Here is a 25,961-nt window from a genome sequence, read left to right on the forward strand (position 1 = left end):
AGTCTCAGCCTGAGACAGCAGCTCTGAGCAATCTCTAAATTGCACACATACTCTACTGTCAGTGTTGTCTATGGCTAGAGATACCAAGTCAGGATCTCCAGGTGATATTCTAGCAAGAAGGCCTCATCTCAGTCATAAATACCTCTGCAACAAGTTAAAGGCAATATATTCTGGACTTTAGTCTTTTAATTCTTAATCCCTACATAATTGTCACAAAACACTACCAGACCTTTCTGCTACTTGGACATAGTTTTATATCAAGCATGATAATGGCACATTTAACTTGTGTCCTATACAAAATTTAACAGCATATTTCAGTTTTAAATATGTGATGAACCTTACACGCAAGATGCCTCAAATTCATCAATCAAGAGATGTTTCTATTAATAGAATTTTTCTAGTTTTCATTGTCAACCAATATGAATTGATATCAAACTTTGAGTTCTTCTAGGGCAACCATGACAATGCTCCTTCCAAAAGCTCTTCCACCCCTGACTGATGGATCCAGCTCTGGCTATTCTGCTTGTCCAGCTCATTATAATTATTCATTCTGTAAAGAGTATACATGTCTCATGTTTCCATGTTTCTCATGAGTTTCCATGTCTCAAGAAAGAACCACTGCTAGAAACACATAGACTCTTTAAGGATTGCGAGATGAGAGTGGGGCTTACGCATCAGCCAAGGAAGTAACAGAAGCAGAAAATAGAGCCAGAAAATAGTGCTAAGCATAATCCGCCCCTCCCTCTTGCTTCCCAGAGAATGAGGGAAGGCAGCAACCTGGCAGGAGTACAGGGAAGTGGCAGAAAGATCTAGATGTTCCACTCCAGCTCAGGCTTCCGCAATGCAATGGGATGAGGGCATTCGTAAAGCTTAGGAAGAAACAAAACAAATTCAGTCCAAACACAGATCCAAACAGGTTCCCTTAGCAAATTCAGAATATCCACCTCTAGAAAGGTTTCACCTGCCCCTCTTTTACAAAGTGAAAGGGTTCAACACATTTTTATGGTTCTTATATGCAGTGTTCATCTCAGATATGGGGAAAACAAATGTTCAAATATTTAAATTTTACATGAAAAGGAAAATATCAAATTCACAAGAGTTTTTAAAGAAATATACCTCATTCCATTCACTTGTGATTCGTAATATAATGCAGTAATCATGCCCTGTTTTCAAGGGTGCATTATAATATTTCCCATAGTACAGCCTGTCTCCAATAGATATCTCCATGGCATCATCAGGAATATCCTTGGCCAGCACTTCTGCAGTCACGTATCCACTGGCCTCAGAAGATTTGCTAAAGAATGAAGCAGCCTCTTCAGAATCACAAGCAAATGTGCTTTGGAGGGCCAAGGGAAGCACTAACACTTGATATGAACTGTAAGAGAAAAGAAAATGTCTATCAGACCCTTGCTCGGGTGGGGAGGGGGGTCATTCATTCATTTACTCACACTGACTGAGCACTGGCTATGAGATCAACGCTTTGCTAGATGCTGGAAATACAACACTGGATAAAAGTCCTTGCCCATGTGGGCTTCACGAACTGACAGCTCCAACAGTCATGGAACTTCAGTTGGAACCAATAGTGTTCAGGCTTCATGACACTGAGAGAGTGATCTCTCTAAGTTCTGGCTGCAGGTGGCTACCTGGTAAACTGCCTGGAGCATACGTGTCATAAAGTTGATCTAATCAGTGATTTTTCTCGTGGGCAAACAAAGTCCAGCTGGGGAAAGGGTTCAGCAGTCACATGGAGGCCTATTGCCTACAAGAGTTAGTGCACTAAGTCTGCCAAAAGGCTCCACGTAATCACATGAGGAGCCTAAAACAGAACTCATGTGACGGACATTGCCTCCAGTTCGTGGACTGATACGGAAGTTCCTATGAAATGAATGAGAAGCACGCAGTGCAAAGTCACCGTGAACTCATCTACTCTGACAATATCCTTCGACAGCTGGAAAGGGAAAATCTTGTATGTTCCTTACATGTGGACAAAGAAACACACTAGCAATCTGGCTTCATTTTATCATGTTTCAGGATTATTTATCCCACCAAATAGAAAATCTGTCAGTGAAAGAAAGTGTAAGAACAAAAACACTCTGAGAATAAATCACATCTTCCTCTCTATTTCCATCTGTTTGGGCTCATCTCATAGTAAGTTTTGGGATGTCTGCTTTCTCTATCAGGCTTGATAGTAAGGATTTGAATGGTTTACTCTTGCATCCTTGCAAATCTTTGCACAGTTCTTTGGCTATGACTGACTCCCCACTGATGTTTCTTGAGTTGAAATTTCAATAAAGAAGAAAAACATGCATGAGCACCAAATATGATTAGGATATTAGGATAATTTCCCAAACTCATTAGCACATGTAATTCTGTTTTACCAATAAGTATACACTTCCTGCTCCACATTCCTAATGCCCCATCTCCTGCTTCCTAAGAGCCCATGAGTTACTAGGTTAATTGCAGTTGTTGGATTTAGAGAGTATCTACCCACCAGGCTCCCCAAATTCCTAGGTGTCCTCAGGCCCCTGATTTCCACAAAGTTTCTGGATTCACTTTCAGCAATGAGCTGTGTACAAAAATAACAAAGTAAAGCCTGCAGGGCAATGCTTTGTCACTGCCACCACTAGTAAACATTTACTAAGCCTCACTGCCACAAAGGAACACCTATAACAACAAACTTTCCTGGGGACTTGAAGATGAAGACACCCCTATGAATCACAGACACAGGTAAAAAAGTAAATGGGCAGCAGGCTCCATGCTGTCTGTAAGCACCTCTTCAAGTCCCTCTCTTCTTACCATGTAGGTAGTGATGTTCACGTGCAAGTTCAAGGCCCACTTGAACTCATCTGGCTCTGAACATTTCCCAGTAGAGGTACCATTCAAGAGGCATAAAGCAGTCTCCCCAGTTAGTATGATCATAATCACCCGAGTCGCTTGATAATTGCACAAACTTCCAGCCCCCATCCCAGACCTACTCAATCAAAATCTCCAGGAGAGTCTGAGAATTCATGTTGCTGATAAAGCACCCTAGGCGATTCCTGGAATCTGGCAAGTGTGGGTGACGTGAGCGTGAGGAGAGCCCGGCTACAGGCTGCATCATCCCCCAAGATCACCCGGTCAGGGAGGCGAGGCGTGGGGCCGGAGCCCCTGCTCCAGCAAGTGTCCAAGCCGCTGCCCCACCCTGGATAATGCACACGGCAGCCTCTGGGCTGCCACACACTGGCAGTGCTGCTTCCCCCAGCTCAGCCCAGGTAGTTGGGCCAAGGAAACCACCTCAACATCCTGCTGGTAATCAGTGCCAGTGACACGGGGGAAGCAGTCATGGCTGTTGAGAGCATGACTGTTTCAGAAGGACTTTTCCCCTCTTTCTCACCAACCCCCCCCCAATGACTCACAGATCTCCACTTCCTGTTTTGGAGGCACTGGCCGGCTCAGAGCCACAAGGGTAGACTGTCATCTGGCTTTTCTTTCTGCCTTACACAATTATCTGGCCTAAATATCATGTACGTATTGCACATTCTCTCAGGCACTGAGGTCACGACTTCCATTCTCCTTCCAGCAACAGAATTACAATGCCTTCCAGTAACTTGTCAGGAATTAAGACACAGAACAACTTAGGCCATACACACATGCCTGGAAAGACTTTTGAGCATGTACTGAGCTCAAACGAACAGACGCGAAGAGCCCAAGTTTTATTATAAATGGACACACAGATAATTTTGCTAGACTTTCTTTTGACAGTTTTGTGATATCTCATGAATTTTACCCTGATTGTACTGTAGGGTCATTAGACTGAAGGGTCAGGAGAGACATAGGTAGTGTGGGTTAAGTCAAGGAAGCAGGTTATTGCCATCTCCTCTTTTTTTAAGTTAATTTTCATTGGAGTATAACTGCAGTGTTGGAATAGTTTCTATGGTACAGCAAAGAGAATCAGGTATACGTATACACACATCTCCTCTTTTGTGGATTTCCTTCCCATTTAGCTCACCACAGAGCACTGAGTATACCTGTGCTATACAGCAGGTTCTCATAAGTTATCCATTTTCTACATAGTAGTGTATATGTATCAGCTGCAATCTCCCAATTCATCCCACCCTCCTCTTTCCCTCCTTGGTGTCCATGCATTTTTTTTCTCTATGTCTGTGTCTCTATTTCTGTTTTCCAGATAAGATCATCTATCCCATTTTTCTAGACTCCTAGACTCCTGTCAGTAAGTCACTCATGTCCGCAGGTGAACATCAATCCTCCTCTCTAAAAAGGGAATATTTCTGCTTTCCTAATCCTGCTGTGACCTGTATAAACAAAAAGCTTAATTGAACACAATGTAGTCCACCACCTGAGGTAAATTAATTCCACCCTAATGCCATCTGGAGTCCCAGAAGCAGTTATTAACAACACAATGCCTTGCCCACGTCTCAGACTTGAATGAATTAAAAGAATTATCCAAATGACTCTCCCAGAAATCACTACACACACCCCAAGATCACCCTTAAATAAAGGAAAATACATTCTATCTTTGGTAAGTGGAATGATGCTCCTGATCCACCATCACTAATGGATGTACCTGGAAGTATATGAGTGCAAAGGATACTGCCTGACATGTCACAGGCACCTAACTGATGCTTATTCAGTGACCAAAGGAGCAGATTCAGTTTCTCAAGCTCAGCTGCGCAAATGCTCATCTCTGGTCCCTTAAAAGTCTCTCTGTCCACTAAAGAGGGTGCCAGAAAGGCTCAGTCTGTGCCAAGTGAGTGAAAGTTGCTTAGTCGTGTCCGACTCTTTCCGACCCCATGGACTATACAGTCCATGGCATTCTCCAGGCCAGAGTACTGGAGTGAGTAGCCTTTCCCTTCTCCAGGGGATCTTCCCAACCCAGGGATCGAACCCAGGTCTCCCGCATTGCAGGCAAATTCTTTACCAGCTGATCCACAAGGGAAGCCCCAGAATACTGGAGTGGGTAGCCTATCCCTTCTCCAGCAGATCTTCCTGACCCAGGGATCGAACCAGGGTCTCCTGCATGGCAGGCAGATTCTTTACCAAGTGAGCTATCGGGGAAGCCCAGTCTGTGCCCAAGGAAATAAAAAAAGAGGCCTATTGCCTTAGCTACCACAGCGTAGCCACCTAAAGAGAAATCTCTTCCTCACTCAAATCAGTGTTTCCAAAACACTCCATGGGACCACTGGGCAGCCATGGGAAAGAGCCCTCTACTCACCTGATGGGTCCATTTTTCTCCGTGGCTTTCCTCAGTCGCAAGCGTGGTAGAGGCCGTCCATGCACAGTGAAAAAGTCTACTTCCGGAAGGGTAGGCTCTGAAAACAAGTTGAAAAGAAGAAAACGGGTGTGGTCAGGGCAAACAGAAGCATGAAGAAAGTGGCCGTCATGGGACATCAAGAGGAAAGTTTTCATGAAAGAAGTGATGAGCAAATTCGGACACACGCTCCGACACGGGCGAATCCTGAACACATGAGGCTAAGAGAAATATGCCAGACACAGAAGGAAAAACACTGCATGATTCCACTTGCGTGGAATCTCTAGAACAGGTATATCCATAGAAACAGAAATACACTGGAGGTTGCCAAGGGCTGAGGGTGTGGGTAGGGAATGGGGAGTTATTGCTTAATGGTCAATAGAATTTCTGTTTGAGGTGATGAAAACATTTTTGAAATAGATAATGGTAATGGTTTACAGCACTGTGAATGTACTTAATACCAATAACTTGTGCCTTGAAAAATGATTAAAATAGTACATTTTATGTTGTATATACTTTATTATAATTCTTTTAAAAAGTGATGTCCCAGCACTAACAAGAGGGTGGATGCTACGGTCGTTTCAATTATCTTGGAAGATAGGTTCCTGTTGGTGAGGAGATCAGCATATCCGACTTCTAGATCCTTTGGGAAAAGTTTATTATTATTATTAATTATTATTATTTTGGCTGCTTTGTGCAGCTTGTGGGATCTTAATTCCCAGACCAGGGATTTTTGTGTGTGTGTGCATGATTATCCTTTTATTTTTTTATTTTATTTTTAATTAATTAATTTAGTTGGAGGATAATTACTTTACAATATTGTGATGGTTTTTGCCACACATCAACATGAATCATCCAGCTGACCAGGGACTGAACCTGTGCCCTCGGCAGTGAAAGCGTGGAGTCCTAATCTCTGGACTGTGAGGGAATTCCCTAGACTTCTAGAGCCTTTATAATCACACAGCTGTCTGTCCTTATCTTGCTCTCCCCAGCGACCAGATTTCCCAAACAGTTACTTCATAGGGAGGAGAATGAACTGACTGGTTGACACCAGGGTTCCATCATCTAACTGGGAGTTACGTTCACAGTATGAACATATCAGCCACCACTCTGCCTTGGGGGTCACACAGCTAACATGTGTTGGGCGCACAGCACATATATAGATGTGTCCTATATATGCCTCATCTCATTTAATCTTCTCAACAGTGCTATCAAGTGGATGAGAGTTATAGAGAGAGATAGAAAGAGAAAAAACAAATTATGAAGTCCCCCCGAAATTCCCCTGAATGCCGCCACAGTGACATTAAGGACTAGATGGCCAAAACAGACACTCAAGACTCTTTTACCCAATTAGAAGATAGACTTGGAGGAGAAATTTTCAATTCAAATTATAATTTTAAAAGTTTAGACCTTCCAAGATAGATCTTAAAGCTCTACTGAATATGCTATTTACATACTGCCTTTCAACAAATATTTAGTAGCCACCTCTATGTGAGGCTGGGAGAAACAGCCATGGAAGACATGGTTTCTGCTTTCCAGGAGCTCAGAGTCTGATAGCAGAGTCTTGTAAACAGGTGGTGCTTGGAGCTACGATAATGGGAGTGGTAGGAATGCAAGGGAAGAATGCCTGACCCAGGGCAGTGGGGTGAGCCTATCAAATACAGAAACTGACATACTCAGGGGTGGGAGGTGAGAGAGAGTGCATGCAGAGAGAGAACAGCAGGAGTTCAGTGTAGCCAAAAGGTTGAGTTCCAGCTAAGCAGAGGCAGAAAATAGAGTGAGAAATGTAGGACTTCCCTGGTGGCACAGTGGATATGAATCCGCCTGCCAATGCAGGGGACATGGGTTCGATCCCTGGTCCAGGAAGACCCCACATGCCAAGGAGCAACTAAGCCCATGTGCCATAACTACTGAGCCCGCGAGCCACAACTACTGAAGCCCACGTGCCTCAAGCCTGTGCTCTGCAACAAGAGAAGCCGCCGCATTGAGAAGCCCAAGCGACACAAAAAAGGGTAGTCTCCACTCTCTGCAACTAAGCAAAGCCCGCATGCAGTAACGAAGACCTAGTGCAGCCAAAATCAAATAAATAAGTAAATAAAAATTAAGCAGTGTGTGTCTAGGTCAGATCTGAGGTCCTGTAAATAAGGAGAAGTCATCTAAAGATTCTTAGCAGATGCATATTTTAGAAAGACAATTTAGACTACCAGCTGGAGGATGAATTGGAAAAGAGCAAAAGCATAGACCGTCCAAAATCGAGGTAAGAAGTGTCTGAGGCCTGAAGCAAGTGATGGTGCTCACAAAGGAAAAGAGGGGGCAGATGGAGGAGATACGTGGGGCAGAGATGGAACAGAAGGTGGTGGAAGATAAGGAAGAGGAAGGAACCTGGACTTTGGTTTTGGTCACTGAGTCAGTGGTGACGTCATTCATCAAGGTCTGGGGGAAGGTTCAGCCACAGCTCACTTCTAGACCTGTTAAGTTTGAAGTCTTTGTGAAACCATCCAGCAGGCAGTTAGAAATGCGGTCCAGAGCTTACCAGCAAACTGTGATGGTGACATGGAGTCTAGTCATCAATAGAAAGGCCTTCCCAGGTGGCACTAGTGGTAAAGAACCCACCTGCCAATGCCGGAGACACAAGAGACAAGGGTTTGATCCCTGGGTCCGGAAAATCTCCTGGAGGAGGGCATGGCAACCTGCTCCAGGATTCTTGCCTGGAAAATCCCTTGGACAGAGAAGCCTAGTGGGCTACAGTCCATGGGGTTGTGAAGAGTCGGACACGACTGAAGCGACTTCGCACACGTGGCGGCCCAGAAATATGGTATAAAGGCATCTGAGAAGAAATGAGGGCCCAGAGTGGACCACTGGGACACCCAGGAATCTAAGACCAGGTGGACGAGGGAGAGTTTCCTATAGTGTTTATTGAACACTAAGTCTAGCATTTCTTCCAACGCCACGCAGATACAGTGGCCATACAAATCACGCTTTCCATAAATCTGTGGCATTGTTAAAGGCCCTAGGGGTGACTTGGAAAGGCTCTACTTACAGTTAAGACCGCACCCGACAGTACTGAAAGGTCCGCCACCTTTCCAAGAGGCGGCCAGAAAGAAATTCCATAACACCCCTGAGGCAGACAGACATGCCTCCTGCAGCCAGCTAGCAATGGGGAGAGGGGAAATGCGGACTGAGAAGCCCCCACCGGGGGCTTTTCACAACAAGAACATTCAGGCTATCACTGAAGGGCCCTTTCACTGGTGACATTTCGTCCTTACAGGAAAGTTAAGTGGTTTTTATCACACATTTCCTGTTTTCAGCCCAGAGGGAGATTAACTGTTTACTCTTTTCTGTGTGAGAACCCTCCTCGGGCTCTTTTAAGTTATTCCTCTGTTTGCTCTTCTCTGAGATGAATAATTCTAGGTCCTCTAATCTCTTGGCGAACTTTTTAAGACCACAGTTTCTCAACCACCCCAGGAACAGCAGAACAAAGCACTTGCCCAGTTTAGGGAAGGCAGGCCCACAGCAGGGCAGGGAGGCCATCCTTGGTTGTTCTGTGCCACGTTGCCCCTTTCAGCCCCAGCATCATCCGTCCTTCCAGTTCTAAACGGGACACTACCAAGCAATTGATTCCATCAACACATGACTTCTAGACTGCCTTCTGTTCTGCCTGCTCACCGCCTTCCCCACCTTATAAATAGTCTGTTTCTTCTCTTGAATGCAAAAGCCTGAACTTGAGTAGACTGTTTCTTCACTGCATTTTTGAAGTTAAATAACCTTAGTGAAAGTCGCTCAGTCGTGTCCAATTCTTTGCTACCCTGCAGACTATACAATCTATGGAATTCTCCAGGCCAGAATACTGGAGTGGGTAGCCTTTCCCTTCCCTTCTCCGGGGGATCTTCCCAAACCAGGGATCGAACCCAGGTCTCCCGCATTGCAGGCGGATAACTTTACTTCTAGCCATATTTTCCAAGGTGCTGTTTCCCATCCCCCAAACTGCTGTCTTTGGCTGGTCTGCTCTCCTTTCCATTGGCCCATTACTGATTTAAACCAAATCAGACCCAAGGCAAAAAATGGGTCATGTCTGGGCTTGAGTTCTTTCACCCTGAGTGCGAGCTGGGGGCAGACCCAGAAGGAAGACATTCACTGCCCCTCCTAGACGCCAACAATGTCCATTCTCTCCTAGAAGTAAGTGACAAAGGAAATTATGGAGGCTGATAAAACTTTGAAGATTCAGGAGAAAAGCAATGAGGCAGAATTTGTCCTCCAAAATATTAAATATACTATAAATTTATGATAACTAAAATAAGAAGGTAAAAGCACAGGATAGGCAAAGCAATAGAAGAAGCTAGACAATCAAGAAAGAGACCCAAATAAATAAATCAGAATATAGTGTGTGACATGGACAGTCTTTCCAAAGATGATGGGAAAACTGACTGATCATTTGGTGGGGGGAATAAGTTACCATGTAAATTTAGCCTTATACCACACATCTAAACAAATTCCAAATGGGTGCAAGCTAAAATGTGAAAAGCAAAATTATTAAGAAGCATTAGAAAATAGTAGCAAATAAGAACTGATTTGATTGCAGAGTGGGAAAGGCTTTTCTTGGCATGACCCGAGGCAGAAACTATAAAAGAATCAATAGAATTGATTACACGAAAACTTAAAATGTCTGAACGTCAAAAAGAATATTGAAAAGAAAATTAAAGAGTAAATAACCTGAGGGTGCAATAGGTATAACAAAAGATTAATATCATTAATGTAGGCCAACTATTAAAATCAATGAGAGAAAGGAAGTAACAGAAGTGAAAATGTGTTATTCCTCTAAGACCCACTAAAATGAACAAAAAGTAAAGGAAAATTTTGTCTGCACCAAATTTAAGCAAAGGTCCAACCTTATGCTATAAACTTCAAGTAATTGCAAGGAACTAACACACATGAACATATAAAAGTAAAGACACTCTAGAGGTTCTTTTCTAATCCTCAGCATCTCCCAATTGGACCACGTGCCCCACTCACTGTGAATGTGTTAGTTGCTCAGTCATGTCTGACTCTCTGATCCCATGGGCTGTAGCCCACCAGGCTGGCATGATAAATTGAAGTTGATAGCGATGGAGAAAATGGAGCTTATGCGGTAAGTCATCAGGTATCACAAGGTGAGCTGCAACTCCCTTGTCAGTAAGGTTATCAGTCTTGGCTTCCCAAGGAGAAGGAACCATCTTCTTTTTATTTTTATCTCCTTCAGCACTTGGCACTGGTCTTTGTACATACTAATCAATAGGTATTTGCTGAATTAATTGTCAAGTTTCAGTATACCTTTCAACCACCCCAACACACAGAAACCCTGCCTTTTAGGCTTTTAATATAAAGAAACTTTCCCATTTATATTTTATAAACAGCTAACATTAATATAGGATGGGCTTCCCAGGTGGCACTTGTGGTAAAGAATCCACCCGCCAATGCAGGAGATATGAGATGTGGATTCGATCCCTGGGTTGGGAAGATCCCCTGGAGAAGGGAATGGCAACCCACTCCAGTATTCTTGCCTGGAGGCTCCCATGGACAGAGGACCCTGGCAGGCTCTGGTTCGTAGGGTCACAAAGAGTCAGACATAACTGAAGCGACTTAGCACTCACACAACGTTAACATAAGAAAATAACACATCCAGCCCGCTTTCCTCTGTGGTGTACCATCTTGTCTCTGTGGGGCCTCAGAGGGGGTGCAGATGCTTTAGTGAGAAGAGCAGGGAGACATCCATCCCCAAACAGTCATTTCCTTAAGGGGCTGGGGTTTGATCTGAAGCTAGAAAGTAGCTGGGAAATTTCTGGGGACTAGAGGAACAGTTGACCCTTGGAGGTATGGAAGACATGTGTGCCTTCATCCTGGGCTGACCTAACATGAGGACCTCAGACGTCAAAGAATCTGTATCCATGAAAGACTCTGAGAGAGCCTTGACAAAGAGGGAAACAGCTGGGATGAAGGCCAACAGGAGTCAGTGTGGTACCCTGCAACCAGCCTGCAGAGATGAAGCCCTCACACAGGAGCTCAGAGCCCTTAGATGGTGTGTGGAAGAGAAGCCCACGTCAGGAGAACTCGAGACACTTGGTCCCGAATGGTCCTTTCCTGAGGACACAGCAGTAAGAGAGGAGGGGTCAGAGGTGGGGGCAGTGGTCCCTAGTCCTGTAGCGGGAATCAGAGCTATCCTGACTGGGCCGCTCTGTGAAAGGGATAGTCCAACACAGGTGGGACACACGTGTGTTTTCAGTGGCTCTCCTGAACATCTCAAAAGGTGCATTCTCTTTTCCTTATTATGAATACAGGTAGAATGGGGAAGTTCTCGTGTACGTTGCCAGTCTTGGCACTGAGGATAGACTCAGGCAGAAATGATGTCTTTTACATATTTGTTTCCTTCTAGCACTCTTGGTTCCATAATGACCATTCAACCACAGATGATCACCGCGTTGTGTACAATAAGTGGTTTATCTGCCTGCAGGTTCTTGCTCTCTCTCTCTCTCTTTCCTCCTCTCTTCCCCCCTCCCTCCACCTCTCCCGCTCTGATTCTCTCCTCTCTCTAAGAAGAAAATTTTGCCTATAAGCTTTTTGACTTGGCAAACCTCGACGAATATTTAAAAAGCAGAGATATCACTTTGCCAGTAAAGGTCCTATAGTCAAAGCTATGGTTTTTCCAGTAGTCATGTACAGATGTGAGAGTTGGACCATAAAGAAAGCTGAGCACTGAAGAATTGATGCTTTTGAACCATGGTGTTGGAGAAGACTCTTGAGAGTTCCCTGAATTGCAAGGAGATCAAACTAGTCGATTCTAAAGGAAATCAACCCTGAATATTCACTGGAAGGACTGAAACTGAAGCTCCAATACTTTGGCCACCTGATGTGAAAAGCCAACTCATTGGAAAAGACCCTGATGCTGGGAAAGATTGAAGGCAGAAGAAGGGGGTGGCAGAGGATGAGATGGTTAAATAGCATCACTGACTCCATGGACATGAATCTGAGCAAATTTCGGGACATAGCAGAGGACACAGGAACCTGGCATGCGACCTCCATGAGGTCGCAAAGAGTTGGACATGACTGAGCAACTGAACAATAACAACAGAAATCAGCATGACCTGTGTGTGACAGCTCTTCTGACCCTTTGGGTCTACAGCAAGGATGAACGTTCGTTCTTCCCCTTGACCTAAAGGGTGTGTGAATAGTGGGGCTATTCTGAGGAATTCCCGTCAACAGGCTGCCTGCGGAAGCATGTGGGCCATGAGTCAGAAGCACTGTGATCTCTCCATCTCACCACCCTTCTCACCAGCACCCTCTTTCGTTTTCACTGCAACACTTGCCTCTGTCCTTCAACATTCCAAAAACTTTCATTCTCCCCTGAGGTCAGCAATATATTTAAAGCGCATGCTTTCATCTTGTTCCCATCAGTAAGATTTAACTTAACGTGACACTCAGAATGGAAATTCCATTCACTTTTCTTCTGGGAAACCAGCTGCTGCATATTCCAGGTCCAAACCCCTTGCCTCACATTTCTGGTAAAATTCAAAAGTTTACGATTTTACTAAAACAGAGTCACATCTTAGGCAAGGAAGCATATCTCTTCTTCATTAAAGAGAGGGCTTGGGGTTTGTTCTTCTCCTGTTTGTTTGCTTAGAACTTTCACACTTTTTTAAAATTGCAACTTCTTTTAAAGTGGGATAGATAGGGAAAACAGGCAGGCAGGGTCTCAATGCATTCAAACGGCTCAACAGTGTCCCCTGGTGGCCATGAGCACAGATACAGGGTGCGTGAGCTACCAGGCTGTGTTTCATGTACAAAACAAGGTATAAATAAGTCTCATCAAGATGAAACTCTCTCTCCCAAATCAAAACATATGAAATGCTAATGTGAATCAGCAATGCAAAACATCCAAACAGGAGAAGGACCAAAGAGTAGGAGACTGAAGAGCTATTCATCTTGAGAAGTCACCATGGGAAGAAATGCCCAAATTGAACATTTCCTTCCAACTCACCAGCTGGTGAATTCTTTTTGGGTCTAAAGCTTTTATTAACTAACCAGGCATTTTCTCAATGCCAATACCACCCACTGGCCATTTTGAGATCAGCCTTCATATACGTTCATTACAAAAATATTCTTTGCTGTGCTATCATTGTCCTTACGTGGGCTAGCACTACCCTTATGTGTTGGGGATTCAAGGCAGAACACACAGACAAAACTCTCTGCCATCAAAGTGTTCCTATTTTAGTAGGGGAAAAGAAAACAAACAAGTAAAATTCAAAATACAAGTTCTGAAATGAGTTCTGTGAAGAAATTCAAACAGAGGAAATGGATAGAGAGTGATGGGTTGGTGATGAGGAGGTGATTTTTGAAAGGATGACTTTGAGCAGAAACCTGAGTGACAGGGCTTCCCTGGTGGCTCAGGTGTAAAGAATCTGCCTGCAATGCAGGAGATGCAGGTTTGATCCCTGGGCCAGGAAGATTGCCTGGAGAAGGAAATGGCCACCAGTTCCAGTATTCTAGCCTGGGACATCCCATGATCTGCAGGCAGGCTGCAGTCCATGGGGTCGCAAAAGAATCGAAAATGACTTAGCGACTACACAACAATGACAACATGTGGAGAGAGTATCTCAGGATGAGTAAGCACCAGATGGAAAGACCTGGATGCAAGAACAAGTCTGACCCGTTTGAGAAATAGCAAGGAAGGTAGGGAGGCAGCTGATGCTTAGTGAGAAAGAGGGCAGAGGGAGATGAGGTCAGTGAGGTAGGCAAGAGCCAGACTACATGTTCCATGGTCAGGCACATGGATTCTATTCCAACACTAACGCAAACTCATCCGACAGTTTTGAGCTAGGGATGACATGTTCCTATGTGAATGTTTTTCTTTTTTTATTAATTTTTTTATTGGAATATAGTTGATTTACAATGTTGTGTTAGTTTCAGGTGTACAGCAAAGTGAATAAGTTTTACATATACATATATCCACTATTTTTTTAGATTCTTTTTCCATTAGGTCATTACAGAGTATTGAGTAGAGTTCTTTGTGCTATAGGTCCTTATTTGTTATCTATTTTATACATAGTTGTGAAAGTGAAAGTCACTCAGTCGTGTCCGACTCTTTGCCACTCCATGGACTATACAGTCCATGGCATTCTCCAGGCCAGAATACTGGAGTGGGTAGCCTTTCCCTTCTCCAGGGGATCCTCCCAACCCAGGGATCGAACCCAGGTCTCCCACATTGCAGGCAGATTCTTTACCAGCTGAGCCACAAGGGAAGCCCAAGAATACTGGAGTGGGTAGCCTATCCCTTCTTCAGCAGATCTTTCCAACCCAGAGATCAAGCTGGGGTCTCCTACATTGCAGGTAGATTCTTTACTAACTGAGCTATCAGGGAAGCCCTGTATATGGTTGTGTGTATATGTCAATCTCAATTTCCCAATTTATCCTGCCCATCCTTTCCCCCTAGTAACTATAAGTTTGTTTTTTATATCTGTGACTCCATTTCTGTTTTGTAAATAAGTTCATTTGTACCATTTTTTAGATTCCACGTATAAGCAACATTACATATTTGTTTTTCTCTGTCTGATTTACTTCACTCAGTATAACACTTTGAGTGATCTTCTTAAATATTTTTTTTATTTCAATTTTTTTATTTTTTTAATCTCTTGGCTGCGCTGTGCAACATGTGGGATTTTAGCTCCCAGGGATCGAACCCACGTCCCCTACATTGGAAGCGTGAAGTCCTAACCACTGGACTGCCCAGGAAATCCCTTGAGTGATCTTTTTAAAGCTCTGGTGAAGATGAAGACAGCAGCAGGTGACAGGCAACTGTGAAAGCAGGGAGAAGATTTAGAAGCTATTGCAGGAGTCCAAGCAAGAAGTTGCTGGCTTGGATTAAGTCGCTAGCTGTAAAGGCAAAGGGGGTAGAAGTGGTTGGATTAATAATGTTTATTTCCGAAACAAGCCAGCTTGTTAAGGACTAGAAACTGGTGGGAGAAGCAGAATCGATTACAATTACTTTATGGCTTGAGCAGTCCGTGAATAGGAATGTCAATAACTGAGACAGAGAAGCCTGGGTGGAAAATGGATTCGTGGGGTAAAGACAGAGATCAGAAATCAAAAGTTCTATTGGTCTTGCTTATTAAATGTTCAATAGGATATTGGAGACAAGTAGATATATGGAGCTCAGAGGAGAGAATGTGACTAGGACACATATTTGGGGATTGTCAAAATATAGGTATTGTTTGTAGCCGTGAGACTGGTAGAGATCACTGAGGCAGAAAAGGTAGGTAATGAAGTAAAAGGATGAGCAGGCAGAGGGTGGGGCAACATTCAAGTAGATGGAACTAGTGAAAAAGACTGGGAAAGAGCAGCCAGCAAGGCAGCAGGATCCAAAAGCCAAGAGAAAAGGTGTTTCAAGGAGGCAATGCCAAATGCTGTAGAGAAAATCAGATAAGAATAAAATTGGCCAGTGGATTTTGCAAGATAGAGATACTCCCAGTGAAGCATTGAGAAAAAATGCCTCTGGACTGGAAACAGTTAAAGATAGAAGAGGAGGTAAGGATGTGGCGCCTCCACAACATTCTTCCAAGGAGTTTCATTGTAAAGAGGGGCTGAGAAAGGCCAGAGCAGCTGCAGGGAATATGGGACCACAAGAAGCACGACTATCTTTGTTTTCATTTAAAAAGGGGATATGACAAGCTGCCAGTGCAGTGGTGGGACTCATTCTTTACTGGGGGAACAGATGAGGCAAGCAGGGATGGCAGGGTTAAGGGAAGATTGGGGCAAGAGAGTTGGGACCAAGAGAGAAGATAAAATATAGGTTCTGCATGCAGGCAGCCCTGGGAGATTTGGGAGTAGAAAGTACTCACCTGATAAAATACTATCAGGGAAATAAGACACAATAAACTAATACTCTGATAAGTAGCTCAGAGTGTGTGTGTTGGGGGCTGGAGGACACCATCACAGATTTGAAGAGAGATGAGAGAATGAGTGGAAAGTGATTTTCTAGGGTACTAGAGTGGGACTGCCAGTCATTCTCCCCTGGAGGGTAACCTACTCTTAAGGTACTTGTAACAGAATGACAAATATGTTACTGAGAAAGAAACAGTCATAGGACAAATTCTTCTTAAGGATGAAATAGTACAAATATCCAGAAGGAATGTAACCAACACTGATGGACACACTACCCAGATTTATTCAATGCTGCTGTTTTGTTTCAGATATCTTTTTAAGAAATAAAACATCAGAGTTTCAGGGAAATCCCTTGAGAACTTTTCTCCAGTCTCATATCCTTCTTCCTCTTTCTCTTAAAGTTCATCATATAATGATAAAAAGTAATAGTGTGCCTCTTTGTTTGAACCTATACAGCCCTGCGGCGATTTCGTTCATCCAAATGCTGTTATTCAAGATTTACCTGTTATCTGGGTGGTCAGGGAGATGACCACAGGAAGTTCAGAAGACAAAGCCTGGATACTGACACTGTAGTTGGTACCTGGACTCAAGTCCAAACACGTCTCAGGAGTCTGACTGCTGGCAGTGATATTAAAGATCATTTCCTGGGCAAATCCTTTTTGATACCATCTCTGGCCCCAAATGTGGATCTGAAACATAGAAAAAAGTTCACCAGGTAAACTACTAGCTTGAAAGGTTGAATGCCTGGACACTTACTTTTTCTCATGAGCACTCTGCTCTCCATTCTAAAGTTTCTCTAAAAAGTGAAATACATTATGTGGTATCCTGGCTGGGAGGAGGGTGTGGGACAGGATGGATATATGTACATGAGTGGCTGAGTCCCTTCGCTGTTCACCTGAAACTAGCACGACATTGTCAATCGGCTATACCCCGCTACAAAATAAAAAGTTTACAGTTTGAGAAAACAAATATGAACTACAGGTAGAGCTGTAATACTATAAATATTTGGGAAGTCCATAATTACAATATCATCAGTAAAATAAATATATTTTTAAATCAAAATGTACAACAGGCCCTGAAACTGACAAGTTTCTCCTTTTTTGTTACCACACACATAATGGCACATGCCCAGTCAGAAAGCCTGTTGGCAAAACTGAAGAAGGAAGGCCAGAGAACAATTTCCTAGGGAAAAAAAAATTAAGAATCTGAACTAAGGCTTCTCCAGAGCAGGGTGTGCGTTAGGATACTCCTCTCTGGCTGGTAAGACCTGGGAAGGGTTTTTCTCCTCTGCTCACTGCCTTCTGACATTCCCAGCATCTGGGCCAATAGATGCGCTTTTCTTTCTACTTAATTTCTTCTAGCAGCAGCTCATCCCATGGTCTGTGCCTTTGTTACAAACATATTTAGCTTTAAAAGTTCCCCTTGACTCTCTAGGCAACACATTCAGACCCTTATCAGAGGCACTGGTGCAGAGAGACACACACCCATGAAAAGTCACTGGCTTCCTTCCACGGATACTGCCTGAATGTTGGCTCTGTATCAGACTATGTTACACAGAGAATCTCTCATGTCTTTCTCATCAATCCCCAAAATCTCTAACTTCAAATATGCAGCAGAAATGCCCAGTTTCTTGCTGCTGCTGCTTCTTTTTTTTTTTTAAGAATTGCATTCAGTTTTTATGTTTTTAGTTTTTATTGGAGTATAGTTAATTTACAATGTTGTGTTAGTTTCAGGTGCACAGAAAAGTGAATCAGTTATACATATATATATATCCACTTTTTTAAGATTCTTTTTCATATAGCTCATTAAAGAGTATTGAGTCGAGTTCCCTATGCTATACCCCAGGCTCTTACTAGTTATCTATTTTATATATGGTAGTACGTATATGCCAGTTTCTGGGCCTTCCAGGTGGTAAAGAACCTGCCTGCTAATGCAGAAGATGTAAAAGATGTGGGTTCTATCCCTGGATCAGGAAGACCCCCTGGAGGAGGGCATAGCAACCCACTCCAGTATTCTTGCTTGCAGAATCCCGTGGACAGAGGAGCCTGGTGGGCTATGGTTCATAGGGTCCCACAGAGTCAGACACGACTGCAGTGACACAGCATGCACGCATGCATGTCAGTCCCAATCTCCCAGTTTATCCTTCCCTCTCTTATCCCCTACCTCTAGTTCATTTGTACCCTTTTTTCAAACTGGAGGATAATTGCTTTACAATGTTGTGTTGCTTTCTGCCATACAACAACGCGAATCAGCCGTAAGTATACGCATGTCCCCTGTCTCTTGAAGCTCTCTCACCACTCCACGCCATCCTACTCATCTAGGTTGTCACAGAGCACTGGGTTGAGCCTTCTTTATTATACAGCAACTTCCCACTAGCTATCTATTTTATATATGGTAATGTATATATTTCAATGCTACTCTCTCAATTCAGTCTACCCTCTCCTTCCCCTACTGTATCCACAAGTCTGTTCTCTATGTCTGATAGGCATTAGTACCTGCAAATAGGCATTAGTACCTTTTTTTTTTTTTTTAGATTCCACATATAAACGATATCATATGATATTTGTCTTTCTCTGTCTGACTTATTCACTCAGTATGACAATCTTTGGGTCCATCCATGGTGCTGCAAAGAGCATTATTTTGGTTTTTTAATGGCTGAGTAACAGTCCTTTGTATATATGTACCACATCTTTATCCATTCCTCTGTTGATGGACATTTAGGTGGCTTCCAAGCCCTGGCTACAATGAACATTGGGATGCATGTATCTTTTTGAATTATGTTTTTCTCCGGGTATATGCTCAGCAGTGGGATTCCTGGCTCATACGGTTCTTGCTTCTTATTACAATTGTCACTATAAATCTTCCATTGATTATGGAAGCTATCTAAGTAAGTTTTTTTTTTTTTTTTTGGTTTGTTGATGTTTTTTCAACCTCCCACACAAGACAAACACCTAAAAAAAGAGTAGGTTTCAGTAACTTACTAAATACATCTCCTCTATATCAGCTGTCTTCATACTTCTCCATCTCAAGCAGGTTTCATTAAATATTGAAATGTTACTGATGGTTTGTTTTACTGCAAGAGGAAAAGAATGAGAAATCAACTTATACCTTATACCAAAATGCTACTTTTTGTAAATGAGCATTTACAAGAGGATGACTTCTTCAGCATTTCAATTTAGAAATTAGTCATAGCAGTCCAAGAAACTCCACTTTTATATTCCTGTAAACTCAGTCCTGATGAAAGATTCACGATCAAAAGATACCCAATCAGAGGATCCATCTTAAAAATTACTTGAGTCTATTCACTGCAAATTCCCTTGGTTTCCTAACCTAAAACTCATTGTCCTTGCCTTGGACAAACCTCATTTAGACAAAAAAGCACCAGTTTGAAATTCTGAGCTGAAAGCAACATTTCAGCAGAGAATTGAGAATTTCTCCCTGAGGAAATAAAAAAGGCCACCTGAAACAGTCAGGCTTTTCATGATGGAAAGTGGGGAATGGTCCCTCTTGGTTTGGGCTTCCTCATCTTTTATTATCAAAGAACCGTTCATTGGTCTCTGCTCAATGTCATGGTAATCAATCTGAAAGATAGTTCAGATCTGGTACTGTGTAATATAGAGGCACATTCTCCAAGCTTTTAAAATAAAGACTGTGAAAGTGTTAGTCGATCAGTCATGTCCAATTCTCTGTGATTCCGTGGACTGTAGCCCACCAGGCTCCTCTGTTCATGGGATTCTCCAGGCAAGAATACTGGAGTGGGTAGCCATTCCCTTCTCAAGGGGATCTTCCCGACCCAGGGATCAGACCTGGGTCTCCTGCATTGCAGGCAGACTCTAGTCCCTGAGCCACCAGGGAAGCCCCAAATAAAGACTAGTTATTCAAAACTCTAGTATCAGAAGTTACTTCCTTCAAAGATGATCTCTATACCTAAACTGAAAATAATATATCAGACTTGCTAAGAAGTTTCATAGGAACACTGTGATGATTAGTAAGTGATAAAGACAACTCCCAAAGCACCTGAAAAAAAGAAAATCTCATGAGACCCAACCCTATTATGTAAGCCCCTTGACCAACAGGTTCCTTTGAAAGAAGCCAAGCTGATGGATGTGACCCCTTTTTATGGACTGGGCAGCTCTGCCAGAAGAAAACCTGTTCCACAAGTCACAAGCTTTACTTCAAATGTTGTAAGACAGAGTAGGGAAGAAAGTATAGGTGATTCAGGATAAGGCAATCTCGCTACTAGGTATAGAAGATGGTTTTAGAGATAAATAGTAATGGTTCAAGGAAGCTCACACTTCTTAAATTTTCAAAACATATATAATTTTAATAGTATTTAAACAGTTCCAGATCATACAAATAGGTAGCAAGTTTCCAATTCATTCAGTATGACTGGATAATCGACAATGCCCAAACTATACAATAACTAAACACACTATGCCAAATTCACTAAATATAAACACAAAAACACAAAATAAAATAATAGCAAATAGAAGTCAGCAATACATTCAAAGAACAATATACTAGCAACAAGGGAGATTTATTCCAGGAATACAGAGATGATCATTATTGGGAAAGATATTAATAGGTTAAAAGAGAAAAACCACACGGTCACTTTTACAATCATAATGGTTAATACATTTAATGTACATTCCTTTCTAGAAATCTTCATAAACTAGGATTTAATTTGATAAAAACTAGCTGATTTAAAAGAGTGTTTATTAGAAACCACCATACTTAGTGGTAAAACAATGAAGCAATTTTTAGTAAAGTTAAGAACAATCCAAGAACGCATGGCTTGACAGCTGCTAATATTTAGCCCTGTTGTTGTTTAGCCCCTGAGTCATGTCCGACTCTTTTGCAACCTTGCCAGGCTCCTCTATACTCAGGAGAGTCTAGACAACGCAGACCTAGACAATGAAAAGACGAGATATAAATGCCAGAAAGAAAGGGATCAAATTATGCAACTGCTAGTGAATCGAAAAGAATCAACTAAAGAACAAATATATGATTGTTTGAAAACAATAGAAAAACAAATAGGAATTTGGCAAAGTGCACCCAAAGGTAAGAACATAGAAAAACTAACAGTTTTCTACCTATCTGCAAGAACAAGTATGGTGGGCTGAATAATGGTCCCTCCAAAGATGTCCACATCCTAGCTCCTAGAGTCTGTATCATGTTAATGGCATAAAGACTTTGCAAATGTAATTACAGTGTGGAAGATTATCCCGGATTATTCAGATGGGCTCAATACAGTGACGAGGGTTCTTAAAAGAAGGAGACAAGATCAGGGCCAGAGAGAAATTTAAGGTTAAACTAAGGAGCTTTAAAGATGGAGGAGAGGGCCACAAGCCAAGGAATGTAGGCAGGCTCTAGGAACCAGAAAGGGCAGGGAAATGGATTCTCCCTTTGAGCCCCCAGGATGAACACAGGCCTGCTGACACAAGTAAACTAAAACCGCAAATAAAACAGAGAAATCAAAAGATCTCTATTCACAAGAGAAGAAACCATGAACAAAGTTCAAATACCTAGAAATAAATCTAATTAGAAATGTCCAAGACTTACATTGTGCAGGAAAATTCGAAATACTACTTTTTTTAAACAGACATGAGACTTTTCTTTTCTGATGAATAAGGAAAATAAGGAAACAATGAACAAGCTGGGGAAACAGCATGAACAAGCTGGGGAAACAGCATAAACAAGCCTAAAAGAGGTAAGCAATCTTGATTATTCTTTAGCTGTTACTACAAACACTTGTAGCTGAATTTGTTCTTCACAAAGCTAAACAAAACTAATTAATCTCTGACTCCATATAAACGATACTCTGCACCTGGCATTCTTCTCTTGTAGCATTCTACATTTCAAAAAGGTCACAGGTTGATAACTTTAGAGACACCAGACCCGGTTGCTGTAGCCATTTTGAAATTTTACCCCCCAAAAAGCAAAACATTCATTGGGATATAAAATGTTTTCCCTACCTCCCAGAGAGCAGGGCACAGCTCTTGAAGCACTAGCCTACTATGTTTCCCCTTTGCCTGGCAAAGATTAATGTACTCTTTGATTTTCTCCAAACTCTGTCTCCATTATTTCTATTTGGCATCAGTTGGACAGGGAGTCAAGATTTTGGCAACAACATGAAGATTTTTTTTTCTCTGAAGAACATGAAAGAAAACAATAAAGAGAAAAATGCCATGTCCTTGAATGGAAAGATAGAAAAATGCAGATACCAATTCTCCACCAAGTAATCTACAAGTGGAATGTACTTCCAAAGGTGATTCCAATGGTCCTTCTTGGAATAAGTTTACTCATTCATTCAGTGAATATTTAGAAAGTTCTCACCATGTGCCAGGCATGCTTTGGAGCAGGATAAAATGGTGAGAAAATGAAGTCCCTGCACCTAATGGAATTCATTCTAGTGAGAAAGGCAGAAAATAAACAAGTGAAAAAATAAATCTTAAAATATAATCTTGGGACTTCCATGGTGGTCCAGTGGCTAAGACTCTGTGTTCCCAATGCAGGGGGCCTGGGTTCAATACCTGGGAAGGGAACTGGATCCTGCATGCCACAAATAACTGGAATGTTACAGTAGTGGTGGGTCTGCAATTCCTTCTGGTCACAGGAGACGTCTCACTGGTTAAGTTTAGGTCCATGCTGGTGAGAGAGTGACTCTCTCTAGATTCCCTTCTTTCCATCCAAGGGGCTCACAGTTTGAACTAAAGGTAGGTTGAATCCCTGCTGAGCTCACTAGGAGTGGAAAAGAATCCCCAGTAAAAGACAGCTCACTCTGAATCCTTTCCTACCCCACTCTCTGATCCTCTGCTATATTAAGTATTATACATGCCCTGTCTCTCATTCAGATTGCCATTCTCTGCTTCATTTTCACTGGTCACTCTGCCTTCTCTCTCTCCTTTACCCACCCAAGGGCCAATCTCAGCTAGCTTTAGCTGAAAAACTAGACCTGCAAGAATGACTCAGAGAAGGAAAATTTTGGCTCTTAGTTCATCAGATTGTTAGAAATTATGTTTCAGCTTTGTTAATGCAGACAAGCAACTCTGGGCAAAATCAGTCATTACTTTCTCAGGGCTCCCAGAGTCCCCTGCAACTTCAAACTACACTTTATGCATTATATCACTATGTATGTATAATTATGCATGTGTGTATTATGAAACACCATGTCTCACTCATCTTTGTATACCTAGTGTCCAGGACAGTGGCGAGCATGGCATTCTCTACTGTTAAAATGTAAGCAATCAGCAATAAGAGGAAATCTAAGCACCTGATATACTGGGAGTGTGAAAGTTGCTCAATCGTGTCCGACTCTCTGCAATCCCATGCACTGTAGCCTGCCAGGCACCTGTCCATGGAATTCTCCTGACAAATACTGGGGTGGGTTGCCATGCCCTCCTCCAGGGAATCTTCCCAACCCAGGGATGGAACCCAGATCTCCTGCATTGCAAGTGCATTCTTTACCAGCTGAGCTACCAGGGAAGCCCCTACCTGATATATTAACCAAATGGAATACAGGTACTCTGAATAAGACATGATTCCTGCCCTTAATGTGTATTTAATCTAGGAGTTACACACTATATCAATATAACAAAAATATAAAGGAGTATATAATAAATGTCATAAGATAAATTTAAGTCACAGTTAACATTTGATAGATGCTTATCGTGTATCACATATTATGCTGGTTTTCCATGTGCATTAACCCATTTAGTCTCACAACAAATCCATAACGTTATTCCCATTTTTATAGTTAAGGCAGTTTAGCCACATGAGGTTAAATAACTTGCTTAAAGGCACAGAGATTGTAAACAGCAGATCTGAGATTTGAATTTAGATAACCTGACTCCAGAGTAACTGTGCCAAACTCCTCCCAAAATTTCCTCCTGGAAAAGAATATGAGAATTCATAAAGAAGAACATGTACTTTCAGTTGAGGGGATCAGGAAAGAAGGGAATATAGGAACTGAAGAAGAGGGGTGAGGGTTCCAGGTAGAAGAAATGGCAGGAGAGCAGAGATATGGAGGCGGAAAGTCAGCACTTAAAGAGTTTATTCCAGGGCTTCCCTGGTGGCTCAGTGGGGAAGAATCTACTGGCCAATGCAAGAGACACTGGTTGGATCCCTGACCCGAGAAGATCCCACTTGCCACAGAGCAACTGAGCTCCGAAGCCCATAGCCTCTAGAGCCCACTCTCCACAGCAAGAGAAGCCTCCGCAACGAGATGCCGGTGCCCTGCAAGGAAGAGCAGCCCCCGCTTGCCTCAACTAGAGAAAAGCCTGTGCAGCAACAAAGACCCAGCACAGCCAGAAATAAATTTTCAAAAAAGGGTTCATTAAGATTAGCGTTCCAATGACTTCATTGATAATGATGGCCCCTTAAATTCAAATCTCTCCATACATTCTCCAAAATATACTTCAGATCAACTGGAAAAGCAAACAAAACAACATAAAACCAATGCTGTCATCACAACTGGAAGACAAGAGAAAACTGCAAACTTTAAATCACCTTTTATGAAAAAACGAATAGCAAATCCCAGCAAAGCTATCTCTCAACTGCCCACACGTCGTTCTAGAGAGTGAGGGGGCTCTAGAAGAGACCTGTAAAAGAGAAGGGGGAAGCAAAGGGCCCAATCATGAGTCAGAGTCACTCCCAGAAAGAGAAATTCCACCTTAAGGGTGAAAATACTGAAAAAGAGACCTGATATATCAGAGTACTAACTACAAGCAAAAGATGAAAAATCTATGAGACTTCAGGTCAAACCAGTCAGTCCTAAAGGAAATCAACCCTGAGTATTCACTGGAAGGACTGATGCTGAAGCTGAAGCTCCAATAATTTGGCCACCTGATACAAAGAGCCGACTCATTGGGAAAGACCCTGATGATGGGAAAGATTGAGGGCAGGAGGAGAAGGGGACGACAGAGGTCTCCCGCATTGCAGGCGGATTCTTTACCAGCTGAGCCACAAGGGAAGCCCCTATAAGTCAAAAGAGAACCCAAAATAGAAGAATACAGACAAACTACAAACACTTTTATAAAGCAAAAGGAAGCATAAGAAAGGATACAGGAAATATGAGAGCAGAAGTTAATGATGTAGAGCAACAGTCAGAAAATGTTTCTATAGAGAGTCCAATAGTAAATATTTTAGATAGTAAATATTTTCTAGACCAGACAGTTCTGTTAAAATTACTCAATCCTGGCTTTGTAGCACAAAAGCAACCACAGACAATATGTAAATAAATGACTTGACTGTGTTCCAATAAAACTTTATTATGAAATCAAATGACAGGCCAGATTTGGCCCATGGTCCATACTTTGCTAATCCCTGATGTGGAGTAGATCTAATTGTGGGAACAAATAGCAGATCTAATTAATAAAAAAAAACCTGACTTTTTGAAAATACTTATCCAAATAGACAAACTGCTAACTAATCAGCTAGAAAATAAGAAGAAAAAAATCAAGTAAAAATAGCAATAATCTTTGAAATAAAAGAAAATTCAAAAAGTTAATTTTGCAGACCACTATGCAAATAAATTTTGAAAACAGATAAAATAGGTAATTCCTAATACAGCTTACCAAGATGGACTCCATTAGACAGTAAAAGCTGAAACAGACCAATTTCCATAAAAAAAAATTGAGAATGTTATCAAGGAACTAACACAGAAAATCCCTAGGCCTGGACTGTTACCCAAAGGAATTCTACCAAACCATCCGAGAACAGGTAGTCCAAATGCTTCATAAATTGTGATGATGAAGGAAACTTTCCAAATTCTTTTTATGAAACAAGGAAAGTACTAATGTCTAAA

General features: G+C 42.2%; 1 protein-coding gene across 7 annotated transcripts in view; it reads right to left on the reverse strand.

Annotated features, from left to right (window-relative positions):
• The window catches only part of SUSD1 (sushi domain containing 1), a 132,871-nt gene that overhangs the window by 18,677 nt on the left and 88,233 nt on the right, over positions 1–25,961 (reverse strand). For 5 of the 7 annotated variants that reach the window (XM_081526699.1, XM_081526661.1, XM_081526668.1 and 2 more), the window contains 4 exons: positions 19,138–19,229; positions 16,659–16,845; positions 5,213–5,309; positions 1,117–1,375 (listed from right to left, as the gene is read on the reverse strand). In XM_081526699.1, the coding sequence (XP_081382825.1) occupies positions 1,117–1,375; positions 5,213–5,309; positions 16,659–16,845; positions 19,138–19,229 (635 nt within the window). The remainder of the gene's footprint in view (positions 1–1,116; positions 1,376–5,212; positions 5,310–16,658; positions 16,846–19,137; positions 19,230–25,961) is intronic. The other 2 variants (XM_081526694.1, XM_081526689.1) reach the window with 1 other exon arrangement.

This window comes from Giraffa tippelskirchi, chromosome 1, assembly GCF_054371585.1.
Source record: "Giraffa tippelskirchi isolate mGirTip1 chromosome 1, T2T-mGirTip1v1.2.pri, whole genome shotgun sequence".
Classification (NCBI taxonomy): Eukaryota; Metazoa; Chordata; class Mammalia; order Artiodactyla; family Giraffidae; genus Giraffa; species Giraffa tippelskirchi.